The sequence below is a fragment of the Chelonia mydas genome, chromosome 11, assembly GCF_015237465.2.
Source record: "Chelonia mydas isolate rCheMyd1 chromosome 11, rCheMyd1.pri.v2, whole genome shotgun sequence".
NCBI classification, from domain to species: Eukaryota; Metazoa; Chordata; order Testudines; family Cheloniidae; genus Chelonia; species Chelonia mydas.
Genome location: NC_051251.2, coordinates 16712521 through 16724886, shown reverse-complemented (window position 1 = coordinate 16724886; position 12366 = coordinate 16712521). Strand labels below are relative to the sequence as shown.

Below are 12366 nucleotides of genomic sequence, written 5' to 3'. Positions count from 1 at the left end.
GTTCAAATCCAGTCTAGTGGTCAAAAATACGTACTCCAGCCAGCAGCCAAATGATATTATGTAAAATTAACTGGTGGTTTCAACTCAGTTTGTGAAGGACAGGTTTCACATGAGAAAACACACCATAATAAGTAGCAATAGGCCAAGAACAGGAAGTTGTCTTTCATGTCTAGAGGTAACCCTTTGGATAGGAGTACCTCTGTTTTGCAGAACTTGCATTGCTGTATTTCTGTGCTGTGTCTGTTCTGTGGCTAGGAAACATTAGGGACAGGAACTATCAATACTTTTTTTTTGTTGGTTTTTGTTTTGGGAAAGCTGTTTTATATAGATATTCCACCACTCCATTGTTACTTTCCAATCCATAAATTGTACTAATGCACACAAATTAGTGAATTACACTGAAGATTATTCAGAGAGAGATTTGTAACTTGAGCTTTAGTGAAAAATTTTATTTTTAGAAAGCATTGATCTGTTTCCTTAGGAATTTTTGTTTTAGGAGCATGATATAGTTTATATTTGTTTAAGGAGATGGAACACAATAGCACTTAAGCAGATTCCCTTTAGAAATCAGTTTCAATTTTGTGATTATGCTTTTTACTACTGGACAAATTCTTCTATCCTGGTGTATAATCAAATATACAGGTACTAATTTGCCATTGGAGAAATCATACTGACTCACATACAGGTTCATCTAGATTCCTTCACATTTTCTATTAGTTGTTCATCCACGGGTCTAGACCCATCCCCTTCCTCCAAAATGTAAAGTGGATGTTCCACTTCTTTCATTCACACTTCCTTGGAGAGATGTTTGTCTTAGTACCGTGTCAGGCAGCGACCTGGATATTCAAACATGCATTTACCATTCATTTGTATAATTGTGTAGATCTCTCCAAGTGGCACCTATCATCATATGGTTATTTTCTGCCAGTAGTGTCCTGCTCTCCAATTCGAACATTTAAAAAAAAAAAAAAAAGTCTTCAATGTGTGAGGAATACAGAGGATGATGTATTTTGTCCCCTAACAGTTTGAAGTTCATTTCCTCCAACACTTCAGATAGTAGAAATACAATCTGATGTTCCTTGCTTGTGTAAATCACTTAAGTGGAGGTTCAAACAAGAATTGATGTTTAAACTTGCATCCTTCAATGAAATCAGTGGAACCATGCCGGCTTACACCAACAGAGGATCTAGCCCAGTGGTTTTCAACCTGGGGTCTACAGACTATGTCTCACAGGTCTGTGAAAGATGGTTGTTACCATAGAACAGTGGTTTTCAATCTGTGGTTCATGGACCCCTTGGGACCACCTCCATCTGAAATTTTTTAGGGGTCCACAAATGAAAAAAGGTGGAAAACCACTGATCTGCCCCTTAGTTTATAAGTGTATTTGCCTATAAAAGGAAACTAACTAAATGCCAAACTCTAATAATTCTAGTACTTTTGTTTAGAATGCAATACATCTTCAATTCCCTTTTCAGTACATGGTAATTTATGCTACATTAGTGTCAAAATACAATGTACTTGTTTCGTTTCCATTGTGCTGTAAGGGAAAAATGAAAAGTGTTCAAATATTGAGGGCTTAGGTTATTTTGCTTCAGTTGTGTTTAAATAGACTTTGCTCACTTTGGCTTTTTTTGTATCTTCATTCAAAGGGTATAAAACATCAGCTGTAGAGGAACCTCAGTGTAGGCTTTATGCATCAATGTAAAACTAAAGGTTCAAATTCTGCTTTCTCTTTTGCAAGGCTGTCCTTGCCTTAGCTGCATCTTGGACATCGAGACAGGTAGGAGAACGGACATTGACTGGCACAGTTATAGACAGTGGAGATGGTGTTACTCATGTCATTCCTGTGGTAAGTATCAAAATATCAAACCCGCATAATGTAATGCTATATCACGCATTGTAACCTTGCTGAAGTGAACATTGGTATGGGAGGTGGCTTTTGTTGTAGTTAAAACATGACTGTTACTGAATGACCTCTGGCAACTCTCACCTGCGGCCCTTCTATGCTAAGGTGCTGAGAACTGCAGAGCACTCTCGTTTCCTCATTAAAAGTCAGTGTTAGTTCAGTGTCCTCAGAAGCTCACAGAACTTGGCCCCTACTCTGAATCAATTTTGTCATCTGTAAACTAGAACCCTAATATTCATGTACATCAAATGTTCCATATTAAGGTCAGAGCTTTCACTTATCCAAACTGTTAAATCAGAAAAAATTACAATTCTAGTGTACTACCATACAGCAAAGATCAAACAGGTAGGAAAATTCCTACATGACTCAAATAATAAAGTTGGTTAACAGACTTATAAGATCTTAAAAATAGAACATATAATTATTTGTTTTATTTTATAACTAATGTATAATTTTATTAAATGTCAAAGTATTGTTTTTGCTGTAGGCATGCAATGCAATTTACAGAATTGCACACTGAAAGTTTTATAATTGGAGTATATACTAGTTTTCTTCTCCAGATGAATGGAAATACATCTCTTTGCATAGCTGTCTTTTGAGAGAAAATGGGTATCTGGTGTTTGTAGGACCAGTCTTACAAAATAGAGAACTATGTAAATGAGCTTACTAATTGTAAATTAACAGTTAGTACGCTCATTTGCTTGATTCATTATATTGGAAAGTTACATTGGTTATGATCTAAATGTGCTTTACAGTTTTTCTTCTCAGCTCAGTGAAAAATACTATGTAAAATATTTCCGATTAGACTCTTATTAGAGATGGCGTTTTTCTGCTAAGGCTTATTAGATTACTGAAATTTCAACTCTTGTAATGGTAAGTTAGGTTGTTTTTATTATGCTTCATCGGTTTTAAATGGCTATTAAAAGACAGCAGAACTTTCTTAATATTTTAACTTAAATAGATGAACAGGTTGTACGTAATTTTTTTTGGTATCACTTGGACAGTTAGGGGACGATATATTCACAAAGGAGTTTCTTATTTCCAGCATTTTTCAACCTTTAGCATACTAAAGCAAATACCCATGATGTAGGCTTGGACAGCCAGCCAGTTGACTGGTCAGCTGACCATATACTTGACTCTTGTCAAATATTCCGTCAAAACTGCCCTGATGTAGGCAGCTGCTACGTTTTTGGGTGCATGAGGGTGCCATCTGTTAGCCTTCTGAACTGTCTTGATCACTCACTTCTGTAATTCTTTCACTTTTCTTTAGAACTTCATTTCATTGTTTCACAATTCTCTGAGTTGAAATAACTTAGTTAAAAGTACTTTTTATGTGTGTAATTAGGCATAAGTACCTATCTTAGGCTAAGCCTATTGGCGAACATATAGTCTTACTCTTTTTTTTTTTGGTTACTTTTCTAAGAAATTAGTGCTTTAAAGTATTTGACAGTTTTCACATTTATTTGACCAGTCAGTTGACTGACTATTTTTGGACTGGTCAAATGCCCATCTATAATGTAATGTAATGCAATAGATGAAGTACTAAAAATGTAAGTAGATGAAAAGGAATTGATAGATGAAAATGTGGTCTCCGCAATGGGACAGACGTACATGTGAATATTCATTTTGATCATTTTTAGTTAAAAATACACATTTTAAGTATGGGTTTGCTACTTACAAAATGTTTTAGCTCATTATTAAAATTTCAGAGATCATGCAGAACTTGAAATAGTTAAGACATTTCAAATATTTTAAATACTGTAAAGAGTACTGCATATGCTGTACAAACAGTATATCTGATAATAGAATAATTTAGTCTTCTGGTTTGATCTTCCTTTTTAAAGGTTGAGGAATCTAATCTCCTGTTAAAACATATGCAATTTACAAGTTAATCCACATGAACACCAATATCCTATCACTTATGATAGAATTAAACACCTGCCTCCCCTTTCCTTCTTTATGACAGGTGAGGATAGGGAGGGTGGAATCATAGAAGATTAGGGTTGGAAGAGACCTCAGGAGGACATCTTGTCCAACCCCCTGCTCAAAGCAGGACCAACACCAACTAAATCATCCCAGCCAGGGCTTTGTCAAGTTGGGCCTTAAAAACCTCTAAGGATGGAGATTCCACCACCTCCCTAGGTAACCCATTCCCATGCTTCACCACCCTCCTAGTGAAATAGTGTTTCCTAATATCCAACCGAGACCACCCCCACTGCAACTTAAGACCATTGCTCCTTGTTCTGTCATCTGCCACCACTGAGAACAGCCGAGCTTCATCCTCTTTGGAACCCCCCTCCCTTTCAGGTAGTTGAAGGCTGCTTTCAAATCCCCCCTCACTCTTCTCTTCTGCAGACTAAACAAGCCCAGTTCCCTCAGCCTCTCCTCGTAAGACATGCCCTAGTTCCCAATCATTTTTGTTGCCCTTCCCTGGACTTTCTCCAATTTGTCCACATCCTTTCTGTAGTGGGGGGCCCAAAACTGGACGCAATACTCCAGATGTGGCCTCACCAGTGCAGAATAGAGGGAAAAAATCACTTCCCTTGATCTGCTGGCAGTACTCCTCCCAATGCAGCCCAATATGCCGTTAGCCTTCTTGGCAACAAGGGCACACTGCTAACTCATAGCCAGCTTCTCATCTACTGTAATCCCCAGGTCCTTTTCTGCAGAACTGCTGCTTAGCCAGTTGGTCCCCAGGCTGTAGTGGTACATGGGATTCTTCCGTCCTCAGTGCAGGACTCTGCACTTGTCCTTGTTGAACCTCATCAGATTTATTTTGGCCCAATCCTCCAATTTGTCTAGGTCACTCTGGACCCTATCCCAACCCTCCAGCATATCTACCTCTACCCCCAGCTTAGTGTAACCTGCAAACTTGCTGAGGGTACAATCCATCCCATCATCCAGATCATTAATAGAGATGTTGAACAAAACCGGCCCCAGGACCGACCCCTGGGGTACTCCGCTTGCTGAATGAAAAATGATAAAAATGGTGGACCAATGTGATGTGCTAGATGCCATTTTGATCACTTTGCTGGACTTTGCTAGTCTCCTCCTCTCATCTCTTTTGCCCCTATAGATTGTAAACTCTTGCATACTTAAGTGCCTACAACTCTTGAGTGCTATTGAACAGTAATGGGTGAGAGAATGCCTCCCATCATTCAATGGCACTCACTTTCTCTGACTTAAGGAGCAAATAGAGAGTAAGATGTTTACTTTAAGCGCTGACAGAATGGATGTGTCCGGTCCCTGTTGCCTGTGAGAATGGTAACCAAATGCAGGGCCTCAGAAATGGAGCGTAAAGAGCTATGAATAACGGGAATGTCCTCAGGACTCCATCAAGGGTGCAAGATTATGAGAGGGATTGTGTGTGTAAGTGTAACTCTGATAAATCTAAATTGTGGTAGTGAAGGACCAAATCATGTAAGGATGTGACTAAGCATTTTCAGAATCGCACTCTATATGCTTCAATAAGTAACTATTTTTTTCTGAAGCTGATGAAAGGCATTTTTTTCTCCTTCTCCAAATTAATGTTACTTCCAGGCTGAAGGCTATGTGATTGGCAGCTGTATCAAACATATTCCAATTGCAGGACGAGATATAACATACTTCATTCAGCAACTGCTGAGAGAGCGAGAAGTAGGAATTCCTCCTGAGCAATCCTTGGAAACCGCTAAAGCAGTGAAGGTAAAATGAGAATTCATGAATGGCAGAGTTATACCACAATATACATTTATATTAAAATCATATTAAAAATAACTACCTTCTTAATGATGCTCTTTTTCTAAATGAGACTATAAATGTTGATATTTAAATACCTAAAATATAACATATTAATATACCAATGTCCGTCTAGAACCATCTTTTCCCATGAGAGTAACTATTGTAATACTTAACTGGAAACTCTCCTGGTGCTATCTGTAAAATGAAAAGCCATAATTGCTTATTGTTTTTTGATTCACACAATGCACAGTCAACCTGTAGAACTTGTTGCCAGGGGATGTTGTGAAGACCAACACTATAACTATAAATTATTTAGTTTCATGGAGGATAGGTCCACCAGTGGCTATTAGCCAAGATGGTCAGGGATGCAACCCCATGCTCTGACTGTCCCTAAGCCTCTGAAGATGGGACTGGATGACAGGGAATGGATCGCTCAATAATTGCCTTCTGACGAATCTGGCATTGGCCACCGTCTGAAGTCAGGATACTAATCCAATATGGCCTTTCTTATGTCCTTATGACTTCTTCTGCATAGGTAGCTGTCTTTTTTTTTCCTGCAGTACAAATCTGTTATACCTGATCCACTGAAGGATGTTCATCTATGAAATACATTATACATTTAGTACTCCTTTTTCATTACCATAGAATTTGAGGGAAAAATGGAATCAAAACCAAATTGCTCCCAGTGATACACAGAAATGATTTGTAGAAGCAAAGTTTATTATTTAATTGTACATAGTGTCAGCTGAACTTTTTTTTTTTTTTTTGTTACTCTACTATGGAGTTACTTACCAGCTTCCAACTCTTCCCAAGAGCCTAGACCTTTTTTTAAAAGGCCCCTTATTTGTGTTATATGTAATTGGGTTCAAACGGCTCCATATTGGAAGTACATACCATCATTTTCCTACTATTTTGGGGAAGATTTCTACAAATGTGTGTATTTAATTTTTCAGGAGCGCTTTAGTTATGTCTGCCCTGATTTAGTAAAAGAATTTAACAAGTATGACACAGATGGTACAAAATGGATTAAGCAGTATACCGGAATCAATGCAATCTCAAAGAAAGAATTCACCATTGATGTTGGCTATGAGAGATTCCTGGGGCCGGAGATCTTCTTTCATCCTGAGGTAAATTGGTGTGAATTATAATGGTCTTCAGATTTTTTCAATTCAAGCTGTAGAACAGCAGTTTAAAATTGGTACACTAAAATCTAAATGCATTTGAAAGATGTGAAAACTTGCCTCTCTCAGTTTATATTTTAAAGTAGATAATTGCTGCTGTAAAAAGCGAGTGAGTTTTACTTCTTGCTATTGGGTAACCTTTCAGTATACAAATTAAAGCACTTGAGCAGACACAAACAGTACAACCCTAGAATGTTTTAAAGAATTGTATTGCTAATATAGGTTATTGGTCCTCTCTTCTTCTTCTTCTTCTTCTTCTTCTTCGTCTTGCTAAGCATTTATCTTTTAAATTTCTTCTTACCCGTCGTGCATGGTTCTGTCCAGTCATTTAAAATACCAATTTTAATTAAAAATTTCCCCCCTCACTTCCAATTCTGTGCCACTACTCCTGTTTTCAGGGTCATTTTAGAAAAAGCAGATAGGAATAACTCTACCTATTTCTTCCTCAGTTCTTTCTTTCTTTCGTTCTTTCTCTTTCTCTCTCTCTCTCTCTCTCTCTTTCTTTCTGTTGTCATGGCCACTTCCTCATTCTGAGTTAAACTGTGTGCTTCAGTACTGAGCATCTGAGAAGGGTGGGAGGTCTTTGAACTGTTGCAAAAGAATTGTTAAAGTTACAAAAGCAGTACAAGAGAACAATTGGCAAAATGGGGAAAAAATCTAATCACTTTTCTTTTCTTTTTAACCTTTTACTAAATGGCCATTAAAATACTCAGGTTTCTGTTTCCAGTATTAGTTAATGGTTGCACATGTAGTGCAATAAGATGGCTTGCTTCATTTATTTTCTCCCCTCTTCTGTTTGGTATAAACTGTGCAGCATTTGACTTGACCTTTTTCCATTTGTGAATGTGCAGGAGAGGGGGAAGGGGGGAAACCCTCAGAACATCCTTCCTATTACTCCTGCATGTACTAACACTGTTTTTTCAATTAAGGACGTGTCTGGGATTAATCTTGAATTTTCCTTTTTCTCTTTCTATTACATGTTGATCTCAGGTACTCCGACTCCCTACTACTAATGAGCTTTCTTCTCTTTCAAGTCTAATTGTGTTCTTACTTTTCTCACTTTCCTGGGATCCCCTGAGTAACCTGTGTACGCATAGTAGGTCAAGAAAAAGGGTTTTGCTTCTAAAACCCAGAAAAGAATTACTGCTGTTTCAAATTGCACTTCGATTCTTTTTCGAATTAAAAGTGCAAGACTTTTGATGTATGTTGGTTTAAAATTGTGATGTTAGCTACCTAATGACTGCTGTTTTTTATATCCAATTTGACTTCTGATTTTAGTTTGCTAATCCTGACTTCACACAACCCATTTCAGAAGTAGTAGATGAAGTTATTCAGAATTGTCCTATTGATGTTAGACGTCCTCTGTATAAGGTCAGTAACAGTGAAGCTATTTTAAAATAGTTTTGTTTCAGTGGGGTCCAAACATGCATGTCCTTTACTAGATATAGATGTCATCTTTTTATACAGTTGGTGGTAGATTTTGATTAAAAGCAAACTGCACTGTCATTGGGTCTAACATACAGAAGAGCACTCAGAGTGAAGAAATTTTCATTAACCATTTAATTTTAACCAGAATTGCAATTTGAACATTTTAATCTATTTTAATGTTTCGGGACTGTAATACTGTTTAAAAAAAAGGAGGAGGAAAAGGGTTAAAAATGGGGGAAAATGTTGAGGGAAAGAAAAGATAATGGTAGGGATCAAAGGGAATTTTAAACGTTTTTGTAAACAATTTACCTTTCTTCAGAGTAACAGCCCAAATTATGTGTGGTACTTTATCTAACGTTTTAAAATTTAAATAATTTAAAACATTCTGTGTAATAACTTTAAAATGCCATGTCAAATTGGTGACCATAGGTTGAATATCCATGTCCAGGGCTGAATAAATATTGAGGAGCTAACTTTTAGAAGTGACTAGTAATTCTTGATGCCTCAATATTGGGTGCCCACATTGACACCCTGAAGAGATGTGATATTCAGTCATGCCAAGTATCCAAGTTCTGAAAAATCAATCCCCGGTAACGTCTCTCCCATAGAGTACCCAAAAATGGAGGCCCCTGAAATCACTAATCAGTCAAAAATTTAGGTCTGAGTCCTTGTAAACAGGAAGCATCCTTAATATAATTATTATAATCAGCATCTGTCTTCACTCTTATGTCAAAGACTAATATCTAACTTTTGATAGTCTTAAAATTACTTAATGACCTATTTCTAATGTATATGCATATTCATTATAGAATATTGTCCTCTCTGGAGGTTCGACCATGTTCAGGGACTTTGGTCGCCGTTTACAACGAGATTTGAAAAGAACTGTTGATGCCCGACTGAAACTCAGTGAGGAACTGAGTGGTGGCAGACTGAAGGTTTGTTTCCTTAGCCAATACATTAAACTAACATTCATGACTCATGTATATCTCTTTTTTTTTTTATTATGCTTTTTTTTACTGGAAATTCTAGGTCTTAAGTAACAAGAAATTACTGCAATGACACTCTTCTGTTTGTGTTGTCATTTTGAACTAAAGTTGATTCTTCTTTTATATAAAGATTTTCTAGATTATTTTAACAAGGATTAATATACTGTAATGGGCTCCTGAGAATAATCTCAACACAAGTATTGTGTAATAGAGCGCTGTGGTGCTGCTTCCCTTGCTTCACAGCTGGGCTGCCCATCCCTTGCTTCACTCATGAACTGTAGAAATCTCTGGGCATGTCTACACTGCAATTAGACACCTGCGGCTGGCCGATGCCAGCTGACTTGGGCTTCTGGGGCTCGGGCTAACGGGGGGCTGTTTAACTGCAGAGTAGATGTTAGGACTTGGGCTGCAGACCAAGATCTGGGACCCTCCCATCTTGCAGGTCCTATGTCCCCATGGCACTGTTGCTTTAATGTCCTAGTGCATCCATTCAATCACAGCTGCCTCAGCACCGATACAGGACTCCATCCCAGACCACCTACTTAGGCCCTTTGTTCTCCCCAACAGTAAATCAATTACTGAAAAATCAAAACACATCAGACTTCCTTATTGCATCACCTTTAAATAACACTATTAGTAGTTGCAAACAATAATCTTTCAAAATGATGAAATTTATCTGTAGTGATTGCTTGAAACACTCGCAGAACCACAGCACCTTGCTTCCCTCTAATAAATCTCTTTCCCTCACACACATCTTATTTCCTCAGGTTACCTACCACACTCGCTAAATTTCAATCAACTTCATGCACTCACACCCAACACACACGACACACCCAAATATACCCATCATTATCAAACTACATCATACACACTATTGCCTGCAACACCAGTACTCCAGACAGTCAGGAAACATTCATTTCCAACCACTCTAAGTTTGGTGTTACAATTTCTGTTTTGTGTGAATGTAGAGAGGAAGACGCTTCTTTGTGGGTGATCCAATTTAGAAAAAGAAAAGCTATGGCTGTAGATTGCGAAGTGATGACACACGTCTGAGATAGGAATTTCAGGGTTTTTATTGTGTTTATGTAGGTGGAATCACCACATGAAATTTTAAAAATTAACTTTTTAAAAATAGTTTTTATTTGGGAGAATAGTAGGTGTGTGGTGGTTGTGTAAATATAGCGTAGTGCAGATATACATGCTGCGTTCAAGAAATGATTTAATTATGAGCACTAAACTTAGATCTGTAAAGAAAAATGTACACACTCTTGAGTGTTACTAGTAATAGCAAGTTTTAATTGTATTCATTTTGTTTTCCTTTGTAGCCCAAACCTATTGATGTACAAGTCATTACTCATCATATGCAAAGATATGCAGTTTGGTTTGGAGGATCAATGCTGGCTTCCACAGTAAGTTGGTTATAAAACTTAACATGGTTCCGTCATTCTAGGTACACTTTGGAATCCTATTCTGTTCTTGATGCACATTCATAACTCCTATTGATGTGTTTGGGGAGGCGCATATAAACCCCTTTGAGTCCAGTGAAGACTTCAGAGATTTAAAGGAGCAAATGACAACCAAGTGTCATGAAATGTATCTGTTTATAATAGTTACACGATTCTGCATGAGTATTCTTATTGAATACTGTATTTGGCTTTATAGCAAAATGTGAGGCCTGTTGTATGGATTTTGGAGTAACAGCCGTGTTAGTCTGTATTCGCAAAAAGAAAAGGAGGACTTGTGGCACCTTAGAGACTAACCAATTTATTTGAGCATGAGCTTTCGTGAGCTACAGCTCACTTCATCGGATGCATGTCTCCTGCTGGTAATAGTTTTATTATTTGGTTAGTCTCTAAGGTGCCACAAGTCCTCCTTTTCTTTTTGTATGGATTTGTTTAGCAGTAATTCAGAACGAAGTATAGTTTCCAAATTCAATAAACCTTTGTTTTCCCAGTTATTGAGATTTACGTATAGTTGAAATGCAAGCAGAGCATCTGACTTTTTGTTTTCCTCTTTTCCAGCCCGAGTTCTACCAAGTATGCCACACCAAAAAAGATTATGAAGAGATTGGTCCTAGCATCTGTCGTCACAACCCAGTGTTTGGAGTTATGTCTTAAAACTGACCTCAGAGGGGTCAGGGCTAGGGAAGGGGGGGAAAGAGGGTCTTTCTGATTACTTGTTTGTCTGGATGGCGGCTATTGAAGATAACAAACATGACTTGACAATAAGAAAAAGCCCAAACACAATTAAACAGGAATATTTTAATAAGTGTCTCAATATGCGGATATAGTGGAAAGCCAAAATAATTAAGTGTTTTTCTTTAGATTGAATATTTGAACCTGTGCGTAACAAAACAAAGAAGTGGGTTTTAGTTCTTTCTGTGCCCTGATATTTTGTATATTAAGGAATTATCCAAGATTTGATGGGATTTGACGGTGTGTAGATAGTCAGCTCTCTAATGCTTCAATTGTACTCTTACATGTGTACAACGCAAGAACTTGTTTATATTTCATACTTTTTTATACTTTGAGGAAAAATATCAATTAAAGAAAAACTGTAATATTTGAGGAAAAAATACCAGTGACCACCTTAATGGTAAATTAAAAAAATATATATATTGGGCACATGAAACTTACTCATGTGACTCTAGTTATTGCAAATTATGACCAGTCTAAGTCCTCGGTTCCAACTTTGCAAGTGCTTTTGGAACGAAGAAGCTAGTATCTTGGGTTAACCGATGCCTGCTAGTGCTTTCTGATTACTCGGTGCATTTTCATTCTATTTCTTGCTTAAAAAAACAAAAGTAAAGACAAGACTGTTGGACCAGTATTGCAGTTCCGTAGTGTCATTTCTAATTAAAAAACAAATAATCTGATTATCAGAAGTGGTATATTTTAAAGCCTAACACCATTCCAATAAAGGCACACCATTTCTTTTTATATTTGTGTGAGGCTTTGTTGATCACATTGCACGAAGTCTTCATACACTCCTCAGCTGGTTTGCAAGATAGAGATCACTATGTGCATTGCTCAAACTAAAGTGAAATTTTTAGAACTGAAATTTGTATGGCATCATCTAAATTAATCAGTCTATACATCTCAGTATTTGGTTTTATTCATCTCCATAGCTTATTGCTACATTTTTT

At 37.3% G+C, this 12366-nt stretch overlaps 1 protein-coding gene across 1 annotated transcript in view; it reads left to right on the top strand.

Moving 5' to 3' along the window:
- The window catches only part of ACTR3 (actin related protein 3), a 51183-nt gene extending 39133 nt beyond the window's left edge, over positions 1 to 12050 (top strand). The window contains exons 6-12 of the mRNA XM_007060872.4: positions 1742 to 1849; positions 5447 to 5590; positions 6580 to 6753; positions 8086 to 8178; positions 9045 to 9170; positions 10547 to 10630; positions 11243 to 12050. Of these exons, the coding sequence (XP_007060934.1) occupies positions 1742 to 1849; positions 5447 to 5590; positions 6580 to 6753; positions 8086 to 8178; positions 9045 to 9170; positions 10547 to 10630; positions 11243 to 11338 (825 nt within the window). The 3' untranslated portion in view covers positions 11339 to 12050. The remainder of the gene's footprint in view (positions 1 to 1741; positions 1850 to 5446; positions 5591 to 6579; positions 6754 to 8085; positions 8179 to 9044; positions 9171 to 10546; positions 10631 to 11242) is intronic.
- Positions 12051 to 12366: the final 316 nt, after the last annotated feature.